The 21,730-nt window shown below is 36.2% G+C and overlaps 1 protein-coding gene across 1 annotated transcript in view; it reads left to right on the plus strand.

Annotated features, from left to right (window-relative positions):
* Nucleotides 1-21,730, plus strand: part of LOC121736848 — a 628,730-nt gene that overhangs the window by 197,742 nt on the left and 409,258 nt on the right. Inside the window, exon 2 of the mRNA XM_042128297.1 lies at nucleotides 7,313-7,515. Within this exon, the coding sequence (XP_041984231.1) occupies nucleotides 7,368-7,515 (148 nt within the window). The 5' untranslated portion in view covers nucleotides 7,313-7,367. The remainder of the gene's footprint in view (nucleotides 1-7,312; nucleotides 7,516-21,730) is intronic.

The following is a 21,730-nucleotide window of genomic DNA, read 5'->3' on the forward strand; positions in this document are numbered from 1 at the left end:
CTTTATATATTATGCCAAATTTTAAAGCTTATTTAGCCCCCCAATTACACAACTTTACCCATAAACTATTTATCATTGATAGGTTTAGCCCCAATTTTACCAACGTCTGTTAGTGTTAACAGCTTGTTAAAATATCCTGTCTTCTCTTTCATTCATATGAAAAACGAAACAGCTAACGTGATACTAATTCGAGCATTAACTTTAACAGTCGTTGGTGAAATTTGGTCTTAAGGTTACGTCACTGCCTGCACAGATAAAGTACTGAGTTATTTAATACCGTAGAATAGATATAACAATCGAAAAAAATCGAGACTTAAATGTAAGATGATACCACCTCTTATAAAAAGACTTTTGAGCAAGCGTCAGCGCGATGTAGAAGACGCACGGCGCCATCTATTATGAATTTTTTGAACAAATTTACGACCCTTACAACCCTTTTTTCCAGTAAAAAAGTAGCCTATGTCCTTTCTCAGGCTTTAGACTATCAGTATACAAAATTTCATTACAATCGGTTCGGTAGTTTTGGCGTTTGGCGTGAAAGCGAGACTGACAGACAGACAGAGATACTTTCGCATTCATAATATTAGTACAGATTATGTGCACACTGCACAGCTGTTTTTGGGGTATTTTGATTAATTAAAGGCCGCGCTACACCGGAATGGCAGCGGCGAGGCGAGCACTTTCAGCGCTGCCATTCCGGTGTAGCGCGCTGCGCGGCCCTAAGAGGGGTACCACTTACCAGGGTTTTAAAAAGTTTTTAAATTTGACACAAATTTTGTTGACACCGCGCGCTATAAACTAAAGTCCACGCGGACGAAGTCGCGGGCAACAGCTAGTTATGAATAAAAACAATAATATATAATAAAGTAGGTATGATTAGTTCTGTTATAATAATGAAGTAAAAATAAAGCGCCATCTGTTTTCATATATTAGAATTAAAATGTAAAAATATTTTCTGGATGGAATATAGGCCAACACAACACACTCGAACTCCTTAGAAATGCAGTAGGAGTTCTATAAGATCAGATAGATTGATTATTATTATAGCAAGTGATAATATTATTAAACATAATATTCTAACGTATTAAAAACTATAAACAAAAACATAATAACTAATAAGTATGATTAGTTCTATGTTACAACGAAGTAAAAAAAAGCGCCATCTGTTGAATCGTATTAGAACTAAAATGTTCATTGCATCGCGTCGATATATTTCTGGATTTTTTATAATATTATACATAAAATATATTTAAGATTTTTGAAATATTATTTTAATACACATCCAAGACCCAAGGAACATTGAAAACTTTTTGTTCCGCCTGCGGGACTCGAACCCAGGACCCCCGGGATGAGCGCTGGCCACGCGCAATGCGAAGTAATTTTCATCGATATTTTCATGGAAATAAGATATTTTCCCACATCAAAATGTAGCCTATGTCCTTTCTCAGACTCTAGAATAACTGTGTACAAAATTTCATTGCAATCGGTTCAGTAGTTTTGGCGTGAAAGCGAGACAGACAGACAGACAGACAGACAGACAGACAGACAGACAGAGATACTTTCGCATTTATAATATTAGTATAGATTATCTTTCATTGGGACTCATGGTATCTCTCATCTCTATGCCAAATTTTATCAACGTGAAGAACTTCCATCTTATAATGTAAGTTTAAATAACCTAATTCCACCTAAAAATTAGTAAAAAAATCTTAAAGCCAAAAGATTAATGACATCATCTCCTCTTAACCCTTCAATGAAGTCACTCGTCGCGACGTATGGGCTCGTAAGGGCACATAATTGCCCTTATCTCGGTACAATCGACCGGGATTACGTTCTCACTCACAAAGACAATCTACGTAACTTACACGGTTACGCCCGTAGTAAAATTTCACTACAGGTACCGTTAGCAGAGAAAGGTTAGACTTTTAAATGTGAAATGATGAAAAAAAAAATGTTACTTTTTCAATTTAGTACTTATAAGAATGGTCGCAATCAAAGATGATTAATGATTACATAACATCAATTTAATAAAAAATTTGATACATAAACTTCATATGTTCATACGTGAGAGAGCCATGCTTCGGCACGAATGGGCCGGCTCGACCGGAGAAATACGACGTTCTCACAGACAACCGGCGTGAAACAGCGCTTGCGCTGTGTTTCGCCGAGTGAGTGAGGACCGGAGGCCCAATCCCCTACCCTATTCCCTTCCCTACCCTCCCCTATTCCCTTGCTACCCTCCCCTATTACCCTATTCCCTCTTAAAAGGCCGGCAACGCACCTGCAGCTCTTCTGATGCTGCGAGTGTCCATAGGCGACGGAAGTTGCTTTCCATCAGGTGACTCGTTTGCTCGTTTGCCCCCTTATTTCATTAAAAAAAACCGTTAAGCTCTTTGCTGACCGTACCGCCGCGCTGATCTCCCAACGCCTATCCAGTTACCTCCAGCCTAACGGCTAACTTTAATAGAGCAAAACTAATCCCCGCCTGAAACACATTGTACGGTCAGCGGACTTACGTGATCTGATTTATCGCGCTGACTTGTGCTATCGAATTTGTAGGTAGTCATCACACAGACTGTAAGGTGGAGCTACTATCGAATTTGTAAGTAGTCATCACAGAGACACTGAAGGTTCACTTTTCATTGCAACGTCTCTAAAATAAGCCACTAGCAACAGGCAGCACGATATGGTCGGCGGTCAGCCAATTTAACATGTATTACATCGAATCTCAACGTCGCTTTTCAATGTGAACTGATCCTTATTCGTTTCTATGCCTACTTGCAGGCTCTCGTTGCGGTGACTACCACGACGCCCCATTAGCTAGCGAAGGTTACCATCCGCATACTGTAAAGAATATCAACCAAAAAAACTTTACTTATAGACAGACTCAACTTGGAAAAATGACAATAACAGTTGGTCGCCATTAAGCATTGGCAGAGTACACAGAATGATAGAGTATGCCGACTTAGAACTGATGTTGAAATTTTTAAATTTGACTTATTATGACGAAAATCGTCGCCAGGGTTGTTAACTTGTTACCTACGAATTTAAAACTATGACATATTCGCTGGACGTGTTCCTCTTTGGTCGTATTGTTGTTTGTGTTTTGGCACATGCGATTAAAATTGTCAGAATCCAATTTTGAAATCTTTATTTTAAATATTTAAACATAAATTATATCAGCCAGCGCGAGGCACATTCCATTTATAATCCTAGTGAAACCCGACGAATTTGACAGATATTGAAACCTGTCCGTTTCTTAGCAGTCGAACTACTGGTGGCATTGGTGAGTTGTGAAGCGTGTCGTCGCAACACGTCATTTCTATGTATTTCTATGAATGTGTCGCTAGCTGCGCAGGTAATGCTCGATTTACACGGGTGACTAAAGCCGCACGAGTTACGCCGCACGGCAAAAATCGACCGTCTACATGGCAATTCGACTACGCCGCATGCGGCTAAAGTCGAAAGCCCCAAAGTCGTGCGGCCGATGGCCGCATGCGGCTGGTGACTAAAATCGACCGTGCAAACGCTCAGTCGCAAGCGATCGCTTGCTGCGAATACTACTGTCGACTGGTGACTTTTTGTCTTGTTCTAAATCACAAAAAGAACATCACTGCATTCATAACTCCTCCAGTCCATGATTAACAGCGTCCAGTTGCAGTTAAAACTTACAAATTAAACCTAATTATATCAAAGCCTAAAAACCATCTTTTCTGAAAGTCAGATACAACATAGGTATACTTATTATTATTCACCATGTAAAAGGGCCCAAAAATTTAAGGGTTCAAGGGCGTGTAACGGGCTCTATTAACGCTATCGACAGTATCAGGTGTGCGGTAGACGTTATGGAACACGTGTACCCGTTTCCGTCACTCGTGGGGTTTCCAATATTACATTAGACTCGCTTTTTACTTTGGGAATATCCATTCGAGTTCCACTGTCGACTGTCCGAATTTTCTATCACTCAGCATTCGTAGTTCTATCACTTGTTATTCTCTATCACTCAGCAATCGTAGTTCTATCACTAAGTTGTTGGTCTTGGGTTTCTAATTATTTCCATCATATTTTGTTCTATTGTCCAGCAACTTTAAGTTTATCAAGATACTACTTGTGGTAGTTAATCCTAAATGACGTCTGCAACTTCCTTGCGCCATAATTCGTATATCTCGTGGAAACCGTACATGTTTTCCGGGATAAAAGTATCCTATATTCTTTCTCGGGACTCAAAGTACATATCTCCATATCCAGCAAAATCAGTTCATCAGTTTGGGTATAAAGGTGTAACAGACAGACACTCAATTGCATTTTTAATATAAGTTTGGATTAGTATGGATATCGTGCTATCTCACTTGTTCTTCGACCTTCGTGTTTATGGGAAAGATGCTTTGACAAACGATAGGCAGTAACTAGGGTTGCCAACACTCGAAAGGACCAACCTGGGAGAATTGTAGGGGGGGGGGGGGGGGGGATTGAGAAGGAACATAGTCTCAGGATCATTTCTCTCTTTCATATGAAGTCATTAGTAAGCCCAGAGTTAATCAAAGCGATTTTCTTCAAATAATATGATTGTCCAATCTAACTCCATCTTACGATTTTTCACTAAGTCAATTATTAAGTATGAAATAATTATTAATTTTTGAAATTTATCGTTCTCCGGGAGGACGGGAGGTTAGGCATTATTACCGGAGTCTCCCGGGCAATCCGGGAGGGTTGGGAACCCTAGCAGTAACCCAGGAATTTAGCTGTTACTTTTCATTCATTTCGGCAACTTTTATTTACACTAACCCCCGATCATCCTTCATTACGCCCAGGTATGTTGCCTGCGAACAAACAGTAAAAAACTTTTGTATACAGTTATTCTTATCTTCGGAGAAGCTTATATCCTCAATGGTTCTTATCATAGCCGAGGCAAACTTGCAATCACGGCTTATGGAATATCCTACACTTAAATTCCGATCGTGCAATAATAGACTCTGAGCCCTGGCAATAAAGCCGAGCGTTTTCATTTAAAACGTGTGCTCCGAGAAAAAAAGGGACAAGACTCAGGTAGAAAACAGAATACAAAAGATGCGTTCGGTCGCACTATAGCGCCACCTTAATTTTGCGGTCGATGTTTCCTCCCACGTTCCTATTGTGATAGACATAAAGTTTATATTCATTTGCATCGACGGGCGCGGCTTTTTATTATTTGTGAACCGTTTCGAGTCCAAGTTCCTTTGAAATGAACGCTTATTGGCGGTCAAATTTTTATAGCTACGCTGAGCGTGCATTTAACTTTTAGGTTAGTTTCGTTCGGTCGAATGTTACGGGATCATGTATGTGTCGTTTAGTGTGTTTTAATTATTAATTTGGTGTTTCTGTGTTTGTGTTTTGTGTGATATTGGATGCTCTCGAGTCACGGTATGACGTCATATATTATGTATGTTGTGATAGGTCGGCCTTGTGTGCTAGCCAGATGATGCTTCATAAATGATGAAAGCTTTCGGGATAGTAGATTGTATTGCTATTGGATTGAAAGTAGTTTTAGGCCTGTATATGTAGTATGTTTAGTTCAGAAGTTTCGTATATATCTCGAATACTAAACCTAAAGTAATATTTACATATATTATCTTTCCCTATATCTTGTCTAAACATGTTTGCGGCATCTACATTTGTACGTGTTTGCACTCTGTTTAATTAAGATTTAAGTCTTCAAAAGGTTAACACCGAAGTATTTTCTTATGAATATTTGAAAATAGAACAAAGTAACAACCTACTCATCTGTTGCCTGCCTCGTCGTAAACATGCTAAACCACCTGCCTCACCTTTTATATTATGTCACTTTCATAAGAATATAGCTATCTTCGTGACGATCTATGATCGTAGATTATTTTAGTTACGTTATGATAATATGATGCAATGTTTGTTACACTGTGATGATTTAGATCTAACCTACCATGATCTTTAAAACATCTTACACATGTACAAATCTTTACTTTAGGCTTACTATAATATGTACTTTTTTGTGACTGATTCGTGATGTTTATAACCAGCACCATAGAAAACATTATTAATTAATTCATCATATATAAAAGGTGTGTTGGAACGATTTGTAAGTACACTATAGAGGTATCATGGATTTAAGTACCTATCGTTTTGTATCTGTCCGAAGTGTTATAACATTCTAAACGATAGGACATAATCTAAATAAATCTCCACATATCAATCTAATAAAATATAAGATGTAATAGGATAAGGCATTACCGCTAAGATCGTAAACTCCGACTTTCTCATCACCAAGATTAATTCCCTCCTTGGCTTCCTTGACCTGACATTATAACGTTATAAATAAACGCTGCCATCAATATGTGATTCATTGTAAAATATTCAACTTTAGCTGCTATTACGTGGGACACAGGGATTGTTTTCCTATTGCTGATACTATCTAAAACAGTGAAATCAATGTATTTCTTAAACTGAGTCATTTCTGTTTTGAAGCCTTGATGCTTGCAATAAAATCGTCTATAAATGTGTCTATTTTCTGCAATTATGATATCAGTGAGCAGACAGACTCTAGATGTAGTCTAAATTGAAATAATAATATATATAGTCTCAATTTAACTATATCAATTTAGTTTTAAGAAAGATTTGGACCAGAAAGTTCCTTCAATGATCCATACAGTTATAATGTTGTCCTTAACAAATTCTCTTATTCATGTCTAATATACATTTCTTCGTTTAGGAAGGTACATTAAGTAATATCCTCTGAGAACCAAACGGTATCAATCTTTAAATAGCCCGCTGTATTTTCCTCAAACAAGTTGGTTTTATTACTTACTTGTCAATAATGTGACCGAATCTTGCCAAGGCCAGATCACTGTAGGCCTTTTGTAATCTAATTCACATTATACTAGTTTCTGACTATCTGCTCGGAGGGTTAGTCGTTTGGTTTTTAGGTAAAAGAATCTATAAAAAACATACTAAATTGCCTATGTAACAAGTATGTAACCAATTCTTTTGCTTTCTAGATGCTTTTTCTTAATCCTTTAAAGAATTAAATATCTACTTATCGATGTTTATGATTTTGACTTATCTTTACTCTTTACTGGAACTATATTTAGTAGATTTAAGGTTTTACGAGTAGCTTACTCTACAGCCCAGCCCAATAATATAACTACTTTTCTGCCTTGAAAAATTGTTACTTGTGGTTCTTGTATTGCAAATTGTCCTTCTGTTTTTGGACCATTGTCCCTTTTATGCTATTTTATTGCGATATTACTTATATTTTATCACCATACCAATAAGATTGCTAATCTTCTCTCTCTTGTTTCAGATGCATCTAGTGCATTAAGATGTAGCTAGACTGCCCGGGACCAACATCTTCGGAGATGAAGCTGGGTGTTGTGTGTGTGTTTGTGTTGAGTGCGGTGTGTGTGAGTGGCAAGCAGATGAGTGAGACGCTGCAGCGGGCGCTGTCGGCGGTGCGGGGACCCAGTCCTGGTGCCAAGAAGCTGCTGAATATCCCCGAGGATGGAGGTAAGTTTATACTATTACAAAGTTTCTATTCTGTATGCCATCGTCAATGTTGAGTTTACAAGGCCTCATATTCTGTCATTAGGATAGTAATCATTGTGACAGAAACAATGCATTGATAACCTTATCATTCCTCTCCAACTGTTATCAGCTGCATATTCTCAGCTTATCAGTGATTTTCGTCTCGCGCACAATAGACATAACGACTTCTGTCTACTCTGTCTCGCGTCCTACTCTTACTAGTTATTAAACCACTAGGACATGGTTCATAAAGGGTTTTGTAGATTTTTAAGGGGTTTTTGTAGTTAGTATGGAATCCTAAAAGTAATGTATTAAATATTAAGTTCTAGATACTTCAGTACAGTACACAGTACATACTTCAGTTGTTCATATTATGCTGTGGATTTTTGATACCTGCTTTCTATTTTACTATTATCAACCTTATGAGTAAAAATATAGGTTTAATTTATTTAAAATTACATCGTACCTTATCGTACCTTCCTAAAGGCAAACATAATAGGTATACAATTATTATGTTCAATTTTGTGGTCAAAATTCTGTGGTCAAATTGATTGTTTAATATACAGGAATCATCACAATATAATGTTTCAATTTGAAAGTAATAAGATACTGTGTGGGAGTAACGTTCGTAATAAAAAATATACATTAAAAAGTCTACGGGTGGTAACTGTCTAGTAACTTACCTCATTTCTTACTCTATACTAAAAATGTTCCAGTATTAATTATTAAGTTTTTATTGCTGCCTTTCTCATGGTCTTTGGATTTAAAAATGCTTTTTAATGAACGAAGAAATAGGTCTATAACGTGCTATAACTAATGTGTCTTTTTTTTATGAAATACGGGGGCAAACGAGTAAACGGGTCACCTGATGGAAAGCAACTACCGTCGCCCATGGACACTCGCAGCATCAGAAGAGCTGCGGTGCGTTGCCGGCCTTTTAAGAGGGAATAGGATAATAGGGGAGGGTAGGGATGGGAAGGGAAGGGAATAGGGGAGGGTAAAGAAGGGGATTGGGCCTCCGGTAAACTCACTCGGCGAAACATAGCGCAAGCGCTGTTTCACGCATGTTTTCTGTGAAGAACGTGGTATTTCTCCGGTCGAGCCGGCCCATTCGTGCCGAAGCATGGCTCTCCCACGTATAATTGCGTCGTCTTCACGTGTCTTGCCGTCTTTGTTTGATATCTTGGAAAATCCATTTGATAGGTAAAGACAGCTACATGGAAAAGCTAGTCTATCAATTTCTTGCCTAAGGCAGACAGGGTTTCTATTGGGTCCCTTTATTCAAATAAAAAAATCCAGATCCTAGATCATATATTTCAGTTATGATTAATTATAATTATCTAACCGTAGTAACTAACATTACATCATAAAATAAACTAATATATTGACCATACTATTCTTTACGTCGTCCTTATCATGCCGGAACCATGCATTCTGCTTTACTCACATCTTAAGAGTATTAATAACAGTAGACTCACATAGGTACTTGAAGAAACTTTTTGATGCAACGCGGAAGCCAGACACTCAAGTCGGAACTCGGAACAACGCCGAAAGGACTTATAATTACTCATAAACTTTAATCCCCTGTCATTACTGGAATCTCGGAACTTAGAATCAAAGTTTTGAACTCCTTATTAATTAACTAAGGGCGTAATTGCGCCCCTTTTGTCACCCCACCTGAGGCGAAGACCTGCCCTGTACAATGGCTACTATTTTTCATCTTTTTAATGAGATTATAAAGTAATTTTGTGTGGAAATTACCCTACCGCTAAAGCGGAATGGTGTTTTCATACCTGTAAAATGTGTGTAAAAATGATTTTTAATTTTTATATATTTTTATAAAACTAAATTTTACCTATAAAATTGTACTGTCATTTATCGAGCCGGTACTGTTTTTAGAGACAAAAACTATAATATTAATATGTCCTCTATTGGGACTATTAAATTAACGTGTTCTGGCGTTGGATGCCAAACTGCTGCATAACTGCACTCCTCATTTACAAAATAAATCTTTGCAAAATTTTATCAAAATGGACTTATTTTGATAAAATTTTGTAAGCGGGTGAAGTTTATAGAACTAGCCAACATTTATTTTTCATACCCAGAATAACGGATATTTCAAAACAATGTATGCCATTTTTTTATAAATAATTATTTTTTATACATGAAATTACGTAGCAAAACAACATTTTCCGGGTCAGCTTGTTTTTTTTTTATAAATAAGTTACACGTGCTTCATTTCCCTTTACAAAAAGAAACCAACGCATCCGGACCGAACCTAATTAATTTTGCCAAGTTTGGTTTAAAAAAAACTTAATCCCTCCAAAACAATGAACGTTCCTACAAAACCTTTTAGAAAGCGCTGTGTATTTTTTCGTTATGTATTTTTTGCTAAAAATCTGGCTCTTGATGATAGTGAATAATGAAATAGTATTAATTATAACTAAGAATAATTATATAATTAGTAGAGCAATGTTATTTTTATAATAAAGTTTATATTCATTAGTATATTTTATATTTACTAGTATATAACGTTAATTATCTTTCAAAACTAAAAATGTAAGTAAATAAAATGTTTACTTACAACGAACTTTGTCAAATTCCTGGAATTTATCAAAATATATTTTACATAATAATAAAACAATAAAAAGTAGAAAAACAAAAAACTCTAAATATAATTAAGGCTCCTTTCCATCGTTTGAAGTCGCCCCTCTAACAATATTTGCTCTCCGTTATCAGCCAGGAGACTGATTGCCCCGAATTAGTCAGCGATTTTTTGCCGTCTCACCGATTTACTCCGCGTTACTTTTAATGTGCAGATAAAAGGACGAATGATGCCCACTTTTTGTTTTAATATCCAAATGACTTGGGTTTTTTGGAACTAGAGCGCTCAATAAAAGTGATTTATTACTTTTTTATGGAATAAGATGAGGATTCTATAATTTCTATAGCGATATGGCGGTTATAAACTGTACTTTTCTATAGCATCGGACTAACATTTTGTAAACGAGAGATTTTTCTTTTCCTTTTGTTTTATATTTTGCAATTTGTGTTTCTTTAGTGTTCGATTACTGAATGGAAAATTTTTTTATCTTTAAACGAGCAATTCTTGTATATATACAATTTGAATCTCGGAATCGGCTCCAACGATTTTCATGAAATTTAGTATATAGAGGGTTTTGGGGGCGATAAATCAGCTAGGAATCATTTTTAGAAAATGTCATTTTATTCGTGCTTTATCGAATACCGAGCGAAGCTCGGTCAAGTAGCTAGTATTTATTATAATAGAAACTGGCAGCATTATTAAAATGCACCTAAGTGTTAAAACCCTCTCGCCGGTTTTTAAGTGAAGCCGTGGTGTTCCATTATCGATTTCTGCTATAGCGAATACACTTTCAGTTCACTATAAACATTAAACATATTACAAATTGTACCTTTTTGGCTCTATAATTTTACAAATGAAATTTTTATTTTTCTACGAGGATCGTGTAACGAAGCCCTTAGGTACCAGAATGTAATTATTAATTTGGAGCTCACTCATCAGAGTTTTAATATAATTTGTTATTATTCTCCCACTAAATAATTTCAACTACCTGAAAATTGAAATTTTAATTAAAACCCCTAAAAGGGTACAGAAAGATACGAAAATAAAGTTGATTGTGTAATAACTTTTTTAAATTACGCAAATTTTGTGGAAAGTTCATCATCAGCTGCCGCCTAATGTAAGGTAATATTAATGGGGACATTAAGTAAGATTATCCTAAACTCTAATCCTTCAAGCTCCATAGGAGCACCGGTGATCGCGACAACAATATAATACAACGGTATTTCCAAGAATCCGCGATCGAAGGAACTTGACATTCTTGTGTAATTTAGTGTTCGACTGAAAGTTTAGTCTTGAATTTAAATACTTTCTATTACCTCGTCGCTCTGTAAAGGACTAGTTTTTTTACTGAAAATGTTTGATATGTTTATGATTTGTATAGTTTTACCGAAAAATGTATAACTGTTCGTGAATAAAGTAACAGGCAACGTTTAGTTAATCAATAAAGGAGCTAAATCAAAGTTAACGGCTACAGTTTAAGAAGGGTGACAATTTGAACTTTCTGGCAATTTGGCGAGTCATCTTTTAACTTTTAATGGGAATGGAAGGGTTTTATCAATTCAATTTGAAGCGAAAACCTTACGTCACCGCCTTGAAATAGTTTTCCGAAGTAATCCGAGAACGATTTTCCGCCCCTCAAAACAAAAGGTTAATGTAAATAAACCTTAACGTATTAGTTTTTTGTATAACAAGCCCTGTAAAAACTATTAACAATAATTATTGTACATACGTAGTGTGAGGATGTTTCGTATTTTATGTTTTGATGTTTTTGCCTCTTTTCGTTTCACACGAAAGGTTCTATATTAGGAATAGGTCCATAAACATACACTTAGCATTCTTATTGGCTTATAGGATCCTGAAGATCTATCCCAAAAACGCCACTAAAGAACTTTTCACTACCTAAACTAACATTTTTAGTTTAAAAATATTATGAAAAGTCGAACCACCTGGCTGGATATTAGTGCGCGTCAATCCCGCCACTCTATTAACTGGCTGATGACGTCACGTACGCGATCGGTCCGTGACTCCAGCTGAATTACCACCATTTATAAAATACCACTTGGTATTTTATTAACTTGTATGCTGTGGCCTGTGGGATTTGATGCAATGAATCGTGGTTCTATTAGATTGGAGGTAACCGCGGAAATGGTTTCTGATTTAAAAATACGTGTGGCACTCGGGCCTGCCGAGTGCCGTGGTGAAACTATTGCAGTTAGCAGCTAGTCTACACGCATACGTCTAGTCGCACGCACACACACACCGTGCTGAAGTCTGCCGAACTTAAACAACGTTAGACGAGTGTTAGGATTATTTTCGTTACGGAATTTTTTGACTTGGTCGCCACGCTCAAATCCCGCGATAAAAGCTATGCAATGGCTTAAAAATATTATGCTTACAGAGGAATATAAAATTAGGCAGACTCTTTTGAGGCGGAAGATTTTTTGAAAACTAATAAATAAAACAGAGGAGTGAAAGATTTTGTGGGAGTTTGTCCAGCAGTGGGAATTGGGATACCATAGGCTCTTAAAAATTGAATGTTTATAATTTGTTTTGATTTAGTAAAAAACACATTTCAAACTAAAACAACAAGTCAAAGTAATTAAACATGGGTTTAGTTAATTTTAATTAACATAGGTGGGTTATAAATTTAAATTTCCTTTACGTTTTAAGTGAGGTCGACAGGTAATAACGGTAGAAATTTATAATTAAACAATTAATTACTTGTAAATTGTAATGTATCCGGAGTCACTGAAATTGTATTGCTTAGCGAACAGACGCGCGGCAAAATCCGCGAATAGCGAAAGTTAAATGCGAAAATGTCGCTAAATCGATTTTGATAAAAAATTATTTTGGGAGGATAATTTAACAGCATTGAATAATATTGATCCTCATATATTAAGTAGTTATACCGCCAAAATAGTTTCTAGCGAGACTCACACATTTCTAGGCATTGTAACGTGTGAATCCTGAAACTTATTAAGTAATGTGTTTTTTTCAAAAGCACGGCCATTCATTTACAATCGATCGAAACAAACGCAAAGTTTCTTAGGAAGTCAAAGTCTAGATTCCTCATCTAGACTTTTATTTTCATACAAGTTACGATGAATCGAAAAAATATATTATTGAATGAAAAAAAAACAAGGTCTATACAAGATGTTAGTGTAATGCTAAGTTATCAGTAATGACATACGGTTTTGCTCGATAGTTTTACTCCGAATTGAAGGGAATGACATATTTGTCATAATATTTAATTCCATCGAGCCGGCTCGAAGCGAGCCTTCGCGCTGTCAGTTTTGCGGTCCACACGGTGGTTATTGCTCGAATTGGAGTAAAGCTATCGAGCAAAACCGTATGTCAGTACTTAGCATAAGTGTAGCGCAGAAAATACAAGATGGAAGCAGAAAAGGCAAAGAAGAAGAAATGGCTTACCCGTCAGCGAACGGCGTCTTTTAGCGCGAATCGAGACGCGAATTTATACATCATAATGGTCTCATTCTGAGAGAATTCGCCGCGAATCTGCATAACTCCGCTATGAATGATATCCGAAAGCTTACACTACCGTTTTGCATGGTAATGGCGGGGACGAGGAACAAGGTTTCATTTCGCGAGGTAATGTCTCGCTAAGAGCTGATCTATCTGAATTTACGCCCCAAACCCCAGGTGTTGTGACGGGACTTACGGATATGCAGGTTATCAAATATCAGAGACTTTTTTCGGAACAGGTTAGGGCAAGAGATTAATATTTTAGATAGTGCGAATGCTTAATTATTTTAGTCATAGAGTAGGGTTTCGTACGAGATGTTTTTTTTTAATTCTAAATAAAACGCATTTTCAATCTCTTCTTCGTCTTCTATTTTTTACCATCGGCGGTGCAGCGGGCCTAGACAAGCGGCAAGTGATTGTCGTAAACGCCAACGCCACAAAATATATGGGATTTGAGTTTTGACATTAGTATTCGCTATATCCATGACTTATGTCAAATCACATACATTTTGTTAGCGTTTAATCGCTTGCCACTTGTCTACTAGGGCTGGATAGCTATACCAGCACAGCGACCTTAGAGGATGCTTTTGTTTAATTGGAAAAATACTATGTAAAGGTTATTTTTTCAAGCCCTACCTCTAATACCTACGTCAAATGCTCTATTTCAAAATCGAAACTTGCTCTTCATTATTGTTTTTCGATCAATGTGATAGTATTTTCAAATTATCTGTTCACAATCGGTACCAGCCGTGTGTCCGCAAAATCTCGAAGCTACGATGCGGCGCATTTGAATATCGCAAATTATTCCATTCGTCCATACCTCACGCATTGTTTCGGTGCTTAGTTGAGTTAGCGCGCTAACTTTGGCGTGCTCCGGTGCTCCAACGACGTGCTTTACTGTACGAACTTCACCACGGTTGGAGCAGGGTTTCCCAACCTATTTATGTGGAGGCCCGCCGATAATGGCTATTACTTTCACGTCATATGATTGATATTTTTCCTATATCCTATACCTATATATCTTGATAGGATAGAGGTTCCTATATCCTATCAAGTGTTCCATGGATATTGTTATACTAGCAGTAACTAAGTTAGTATTAACAAATAGCGGTGAACAAGCGTCTATTGATCTGGTCTTTTTAACCGACTTCCAAAAAATGATGTTATGATAAGATGATTTCTATCGTTAGGATGATATTACCTGTTACATGCTTGGTTTTGATGGATACAAAAATTCGTATACTCCATTGACATTTTTATGCGACCCCTGATACTCTCTAGTTGGGAATTCCTGCCTGGAATCAACTTTAGCATGCGTTGGAAGTTCAGCATGCTTCACCCATGCTATTCCCCGCGTCTAGACCTCAGATTATTTATGTAAGCAGTAAGCTCATCTATTCCGTTTCACATTGTTCGAGATTTTCTCTCAGAGTTAATTATTTAAGATTGTTAGCTTAAGCTCTGTTCTTTGCACGTGTTTCTAACTTTTACTGTTATTTGAAATATTTTATGTAAATATAGGTACTAGGCTGTGTTTTACTTTACAACGAATTTGCTTTTCAAAAGGGATCGTAAATGGATAAATGTTTCAATAGATGTTGATCAAATATCAAAGTAAATCATGATTAATAACCGATATTTGAAGAGTACTTGCAAAAAATATCATCGTAAAACGATACTGCATCGTTGCTAAATGAGACGCATTTTGTTTATGTGTAATGCTAAATACTCACATACGGTTTTGCTCGATAGTTTTACTCCAAATCGAGCAATAACCACCATGTGGGCCGCAACTGACAGCTCGAAGGCTCGCTTCGAGCCGGCTTTATATATCAAATAAGTATGTCATATCTATCGAGCAAAACCGTATGTGAGTACTTAGCATAAGAGCATAGTGGGTATTATCATTTCCATTCCTATAATGTAAAATTTAATGAAAGCAAAAAAGAAAACAATTAACACAACAGTCACTTAATGGAATGCCTAAACAAGTAACCAATAGTATATAACGTTAATAGTCTTCGTATGTTGATTACTTCCGGGCGGCGTGTGAACGCAGCGCGCGCGCCGAGAACTGACGAAATGCAGATCATGGCTGGCATATAATGTGTTGGTATAGCATGTTATAATAAGTAAGACATAGAAAACGATAGATAGTAAATGTGGGACTAATTAGCCAGAGTAAAGGGGAATAGAGAAAAAAAAAACATTTTTTCGTGTCTAAAATATCTAAATAGGGGTACGAAGATTTTTATATGGAGCCTGGTCGACTCATATCTTCGAAATGTGACACCTTACGCGGTTTTGTCCACGATTATTTTTTGTTTGTATTGATGTTAGCTATCCATTTTTGAAAAAATATTCGTGAACGCAAAAAAACACAATAGCGGACAGAAGGTCGGCCAAAATCTTCATACCCCTTTCATCTAATTCAGATCAGCGGCTTAGGCGTGAAGATAGAAAATTGACATCTTAGTACTTATTCATAATTTTTTTAAAAACTTTTCCCATAACTCAAAATTTTAATAAAATCGCTTTATCCTTATAACTCTGAAGATATTACAGAATATATACACTATATTAATTGTACGGACGCGGCATGATTCACTGTACTGAGGCGTGTGAGCCAACCTTTACTCAGTAAACAAATCGAGTCGGCCGACGTGTTGACAGTCAGTTTCTCGACTATGTTTATCATCCGACTACGACTAAACACACGTAAGTGCATGTTTTGTTTAAACGTCAAGTGGCTGCGCTTCTGTTTCTGTTCTGTTTTTAAAATTCAAAAAGTTTTGTTCCTTCTGTAAGTGTTCTGTTTTTAAATTACAAAATGTTTGGTCCTTCTAGCCGGATACGTTGAAATGATGATTTGATTTATAAAAATAGGAAATATATAGACCTCTAGATGACGCCTGCAACTCCACTGCGCCAAAATTGGTATATCGCACAGGTATATTTTCCTGGATAAAAATCCTATGTCCTTTTTCGGGACGCCAAATATGTCCATACCAAATTTCAGCTAATTTGGTTCAGCAGCTTGGGCGTGAAAAGGTAACAAACAAACAGATAAACACACTTTCGCATTTATAATATTACTATGCATAGATAAAGTTGCTATAACATAAAAACAGTTTGTTGTTTTTAAACTAGAAATAAAGCGTCTTGTCCTGCCTCATCTATGGTCAAAGTTGGTTTAATCCAAAATTGTTGATTCATCCAAAGTTGTTGACTTATCTCGTGTCTTGCACCATTACTCTATGTGATTATTCGAAATAAACTGATATTAAACTTTTATCCAGATTAGTATGAAAATAGAAGCTGTGATAGAGTTTTCCCTCTATGTGGTAACATGTCGACTGACTGCGTTGCAATGCTGTCAAACTTTACAGACGCGGTATAGATTGTTTTATTTGATATGCAGGCTCTCACTCGCGGCGCGAATTGCGGCCGCGATTCGCGGATGCTACGCGCCGTGAACACGATGCGTACAAAAACGAAGCCGCGAAGCGCAAACACGAAGCAGGGCTTGTACCACGAAAACGTTTTGAGACTCAAACAATCGGACGACAAGAAAAAAGACCTGCAAAAAAAGGGCTTATAAACAAGAATTGCTAGGGAAATTTGAGTAGGTCTTTGAGATTATTATTATTGTTGGAATAAGGTGATTTAGGTATTTTTTTTGTATTAATTGCTTTATTGAACTCTTGGCAACAAAATAATCTAATTATTACATACATAGCTTTTATAAAATAACCCGTTTATTAAGAGATAAAAACACAGAATTTGAAAAAACTAGTTTGCGCATTTTGAAGATGATAATGTTGAGCTAATTATGCGCTGAACAGATTTTTCAATTAATTTTTTATTGCCATAAACTAAATTTTTTATTGCCATAAACTAAGCGCACAAACACAACTCGAAATGACATTGGGCACGAAGAGCTGTTTTTAACGCTCGATTTACCCAACAATATCCACATATTATATGAACTTAAAAAATAACTAGCTATTACTTCTATTATTCGCAATAATAATATTATTTAGTGTTATTTTATTAGTTAGTGTTAGTTTGTTAAAAAATATATATACAAAAATGCGCAAATAATTCGCATCGAGTGAATTTTGCAAGACTGCAGCCTTAAGGTTGAATTTGTTATGTTCAGTTTTAATAATTCGCTTCGATGCGCTTCGACTCTGCGCTAGAATAAATTGACCCTAAAATGTAAGACGTCCTTAATTTACTATCTTCCCTTGGATTTTTAACCTTCGTTTCCTTACAACGTAGGACGAGGGTTGCAGGGGTCATGAAAAAACCCTTGTTCTCAGGTTGACATTTTAAAAATTACCACTAAATGTTAACATAATTGCATAGAATCCGTTGTTGGCTAAAGAAAAATCGTTCTAGTAATTTCTATAGAGCGCTTACAGTAACAATCGAAAAGTAAATAAACTTTCTTTTGCAGTTGCAAAAGTCATTTTAAAAATAGCGACATATAATTGAAATAACAACATAATTACAAAATGTACAACATATCTATCTATATATATAAAAATCAATTGCTGTTCGTTAGTCTCGCTAAAACTCGAGAACGGCTGAACGGATTTATCTTATCTTGGTCTTGAATTATTCGTGGAGGTCTAGGGAAGGTTTAAAAGGTGAGAAAAATTCGAATAATTGCCGGGAAAATCCTCAAAACAGCATTTTTCTATTTCCCATACAAACGTTTTCTAAATAAAATGGAGAGTCAATTTGTAATTTATTACCGCTGCATAAAGTTCAAATTCGCGTGCGCGTTGGAGGACCTAATATCGCGTTCTGAAACTCAACAAAAGTGAAAGTGAATCGCGAACGCGACAAAATTGCATAGTCTCAAAATACATAGTACATAAATAAACACAATTTTAGCTAACTTCAGTTGTTACTCTGTCCGATTATTTTTTTATTTTAGCAAACTTAAGTTGTTACTCTGTCCGATTATTTTTTTAATAAGACTATATAGAAATCGAAAGATAAATCTATATATATAAAAATCAATTGCTGTTCGTTAGTCTCGCTAAAACTCGAGAACGGCTGAACGGATTTATCTTATCTTGGCCAATTTTGATGAAATTTTTTGTGTGTGTTCGTGGAGATTCGAGAATAGTTTAGATTTACAGTTTGGTCTACTGGAAAATGTTTTTTCAATTAATTTCTTATTTATAAGGAGTTGTTGATTTTGGAATGTTTTACATTAGATCCGGCGGACGGCGCTATCATCGCATTCAATATTATTCTATTTCAATTTTAGTTTGTCCTGACAGATGGTGCTACGATTAATTTGAAAAAAATTTTGTTATTCAATTCATGTGCTGATTAAAATATTAAATAAATAACACATAGGCTACAATTTTAACCGACTTTCAAAATGGGGGAGGTGTTATGTTCGTTTTCTTATATTCAACGATTACTCCGCCGTTGGTTAACCGATTTTCAAAATTTTTCTTTTGGTATATAGGGTATCATCCCAATTTGGTATTATATTCAGAAAAGTGATGATCTGATGAAGGATCCATAAGTAATCGAGGGAACTCCTCAAAACTTATAGGGAAACATATGGTGACTTCGGTTTCGTGAGAAGTATTCTAAGCATATGCTACCAACAAGTAAGATTTTGCACCGAGATATACCTGGTATACTGTGGTTCGGAAGGTGCTGAGAGAATTCCTGATTCTTTATAGATACAAGTTTGGGAGTTTCGGCGTTGTTTTAAGAACAGAAAGCATATGCTACTATGCAAATTACATTCTTCATCATCATCATCATCATCATCACTACCATATCAAAGTCTTTTAGATCGAGACTCGAGTTTGTCAAGCGATAATTAAAAAAAATCTATATCTACCTAATATTATAAACCTGAAGAGTATGTTTGCTTGAACGCGTCAATCTCAGAAACTACAGGTCCGATTTAAAAACTTATCTCAGTGTTAGATAGATCATTTATCGAGTAAGACTCATCATTTATCGAGAAGGTTATATTATATTATTACTCTAAGACTAATACGACAGAAGAAACTCAGGAAAATGTGGGAAAAACGGGGGAAATATTTTTTATGGGAAAATGTACCTACGGATTCTGTAAAATTTCTAATTTACGCGGGCGAAGCCGCGCGGGACATCTAGTCTTTATATATAAAAATGGATTTTCAAATGTGTTAGTCGCGCTAAAACTCAAAAACGGTTGAACGGATTGGGCTGATTTTAGTCTTAAAATATTCGTAGAAGTCCAGGGAAGGTTTTAAAGTGACACGAAGTTCACCGGGACAGCTAGTCTTCTTATATATAAAAATGGATTTTCAAATGTGTTAGTCGCGCTAAAACTCGAAAACGGCTGGACGGATTGGGCTGATTTTAGTCTTAAAATATTCGTAGAAGTCTAGGGAAGGTTTTAAAGTGACACGAAGTTCACCGGGACAGCTAGTAACAATTTAATAATTGAAATACTCAAAAATGTAAAGAACGGGTCGCGTAGTCCCCTGCAGTGTACATTAGTGCGAGTTTTTTTATGAAATAAGGGGGCAAACGAGCAAACGGGTCACCTGATGGAAAGCAACTTCCGTCGCCCATGGACACTCGCAGCATCAGAAGAGCTGCAAGTGCGTTGCCGGCCTTTTAAGAGGGAATAGGGTAATAGGGAAGGGTAGGGAAGGGAAGGGAAGGGAATAGGGGAGGGTAGGGAAGGAATTGGCCTTAATTGCAAAGGTGTCCATTACTCTTACTATTCTTCTACACAACATTACCTCTTCGACAAAGACGTATATCGATTAATTGGAGAAAGTATTTCGGCCATTTCGGATCCCTGTGAGAAATATCCCCAATCGGTAAGGGCCGAAGGAATAAATCTTCAAGTAAGTATTTATTTCTTTCCACTCGATATTATTTTCACGTTGATACCTACTGAAAGATGGTCGCATGTAGTAATTTCTTTAGTGTTTTTCTTAATTGGACAGATTAAATATTATTGCTCTGTTGATATTTCTGCTAAACTAGCGGCTTATATAAATTGGATATTCCTATTCGGTTTGTAATAACCATTTTAATACATTTGCCCTTGATGAATTCAAATAAGGTACATGTTGATATTCGTCTATGATTGACGATGATCGATGTCGATTGTGCGTACTTGACTTTGCAATAATTGTCATCAGCTATCTTGGTCATCAATTATGACCAACTTTAAGGCTGGCCTCACACAGCCGGAATGTCTCTCTGAATTCATAATCTGAATTCATATTATTAATTCAGAAAGACCGGAATACCATTCAATATCAGCACGCTCCACACACATTCTGATTTTTTCAGATCGATCTGTAAAAATTCCGGCTGTGTGAGGCCAGCCTAACGGCCTCAGAGAGATTTATTGAACTTTAATGAAAATGTTGACATAATACGCTCCATACAGTTTCTGACAAACTCATCATGTATATATTAATACGCGAGAGAAAAACTTTGTATCCCTTTTGACGGTTATAGTTTATAATATGGTGAAGGAGTGCATCGAGCTAATATTATTATTTTAAAATTATGCTTTTATTATAGAGACATTTTCTTAGCAAATAAAACATTACACACACTACAACACACACAGATTTTTGAGTGACAAGCCTATTACATACTAATTATACTCTTTTATTAATGGTTTGAAGTCTGTTGACAAATTGAAAACGGATTATAGTTTTTTTTTTAATGAATCTGAGATACTATTAGACAATGCTTACACGGCCAGTCTGAGATCAGCTGAGTCCCAGAGACAAGAGTTGAAAAAAATATGATAAAGTCAATTTTTTTTTTTTCAAAATATACTAGTAGTAGTAGCATTGGGCGATCTCTAATTAATTTAAAGTTCTGTTAATCAGTTAGCTGTAATTAGGGTCTTGAAACTTGATACCCTTTTTCATTTTTTAAACATGAAATCATAGTAGCAAAGGTTCTAGAACCTACAGTCATACAAACGTCTCCAATATTAGAAGATGCGGGAAAAATTACCGCCCCCGACGTTAGACGCAAAGTAGAGTTTAAATAAGACAAACGACGGGTCTTGTTTACTTGTGGATTTGTTGAAAATTTTGT

This window comes from Aricia agestis, chromosome 19, assembly GCF_905147365.1.
Source record: "Aricia agestis chromosome 19, ilAriAges1.1, whole genome shotgun sequence".
NCBI lineage: Eukaryota > Metazoa > Arthropoda > Insecta > Lepidoptera > Lycaenidae > Aricia > Aricia agestis.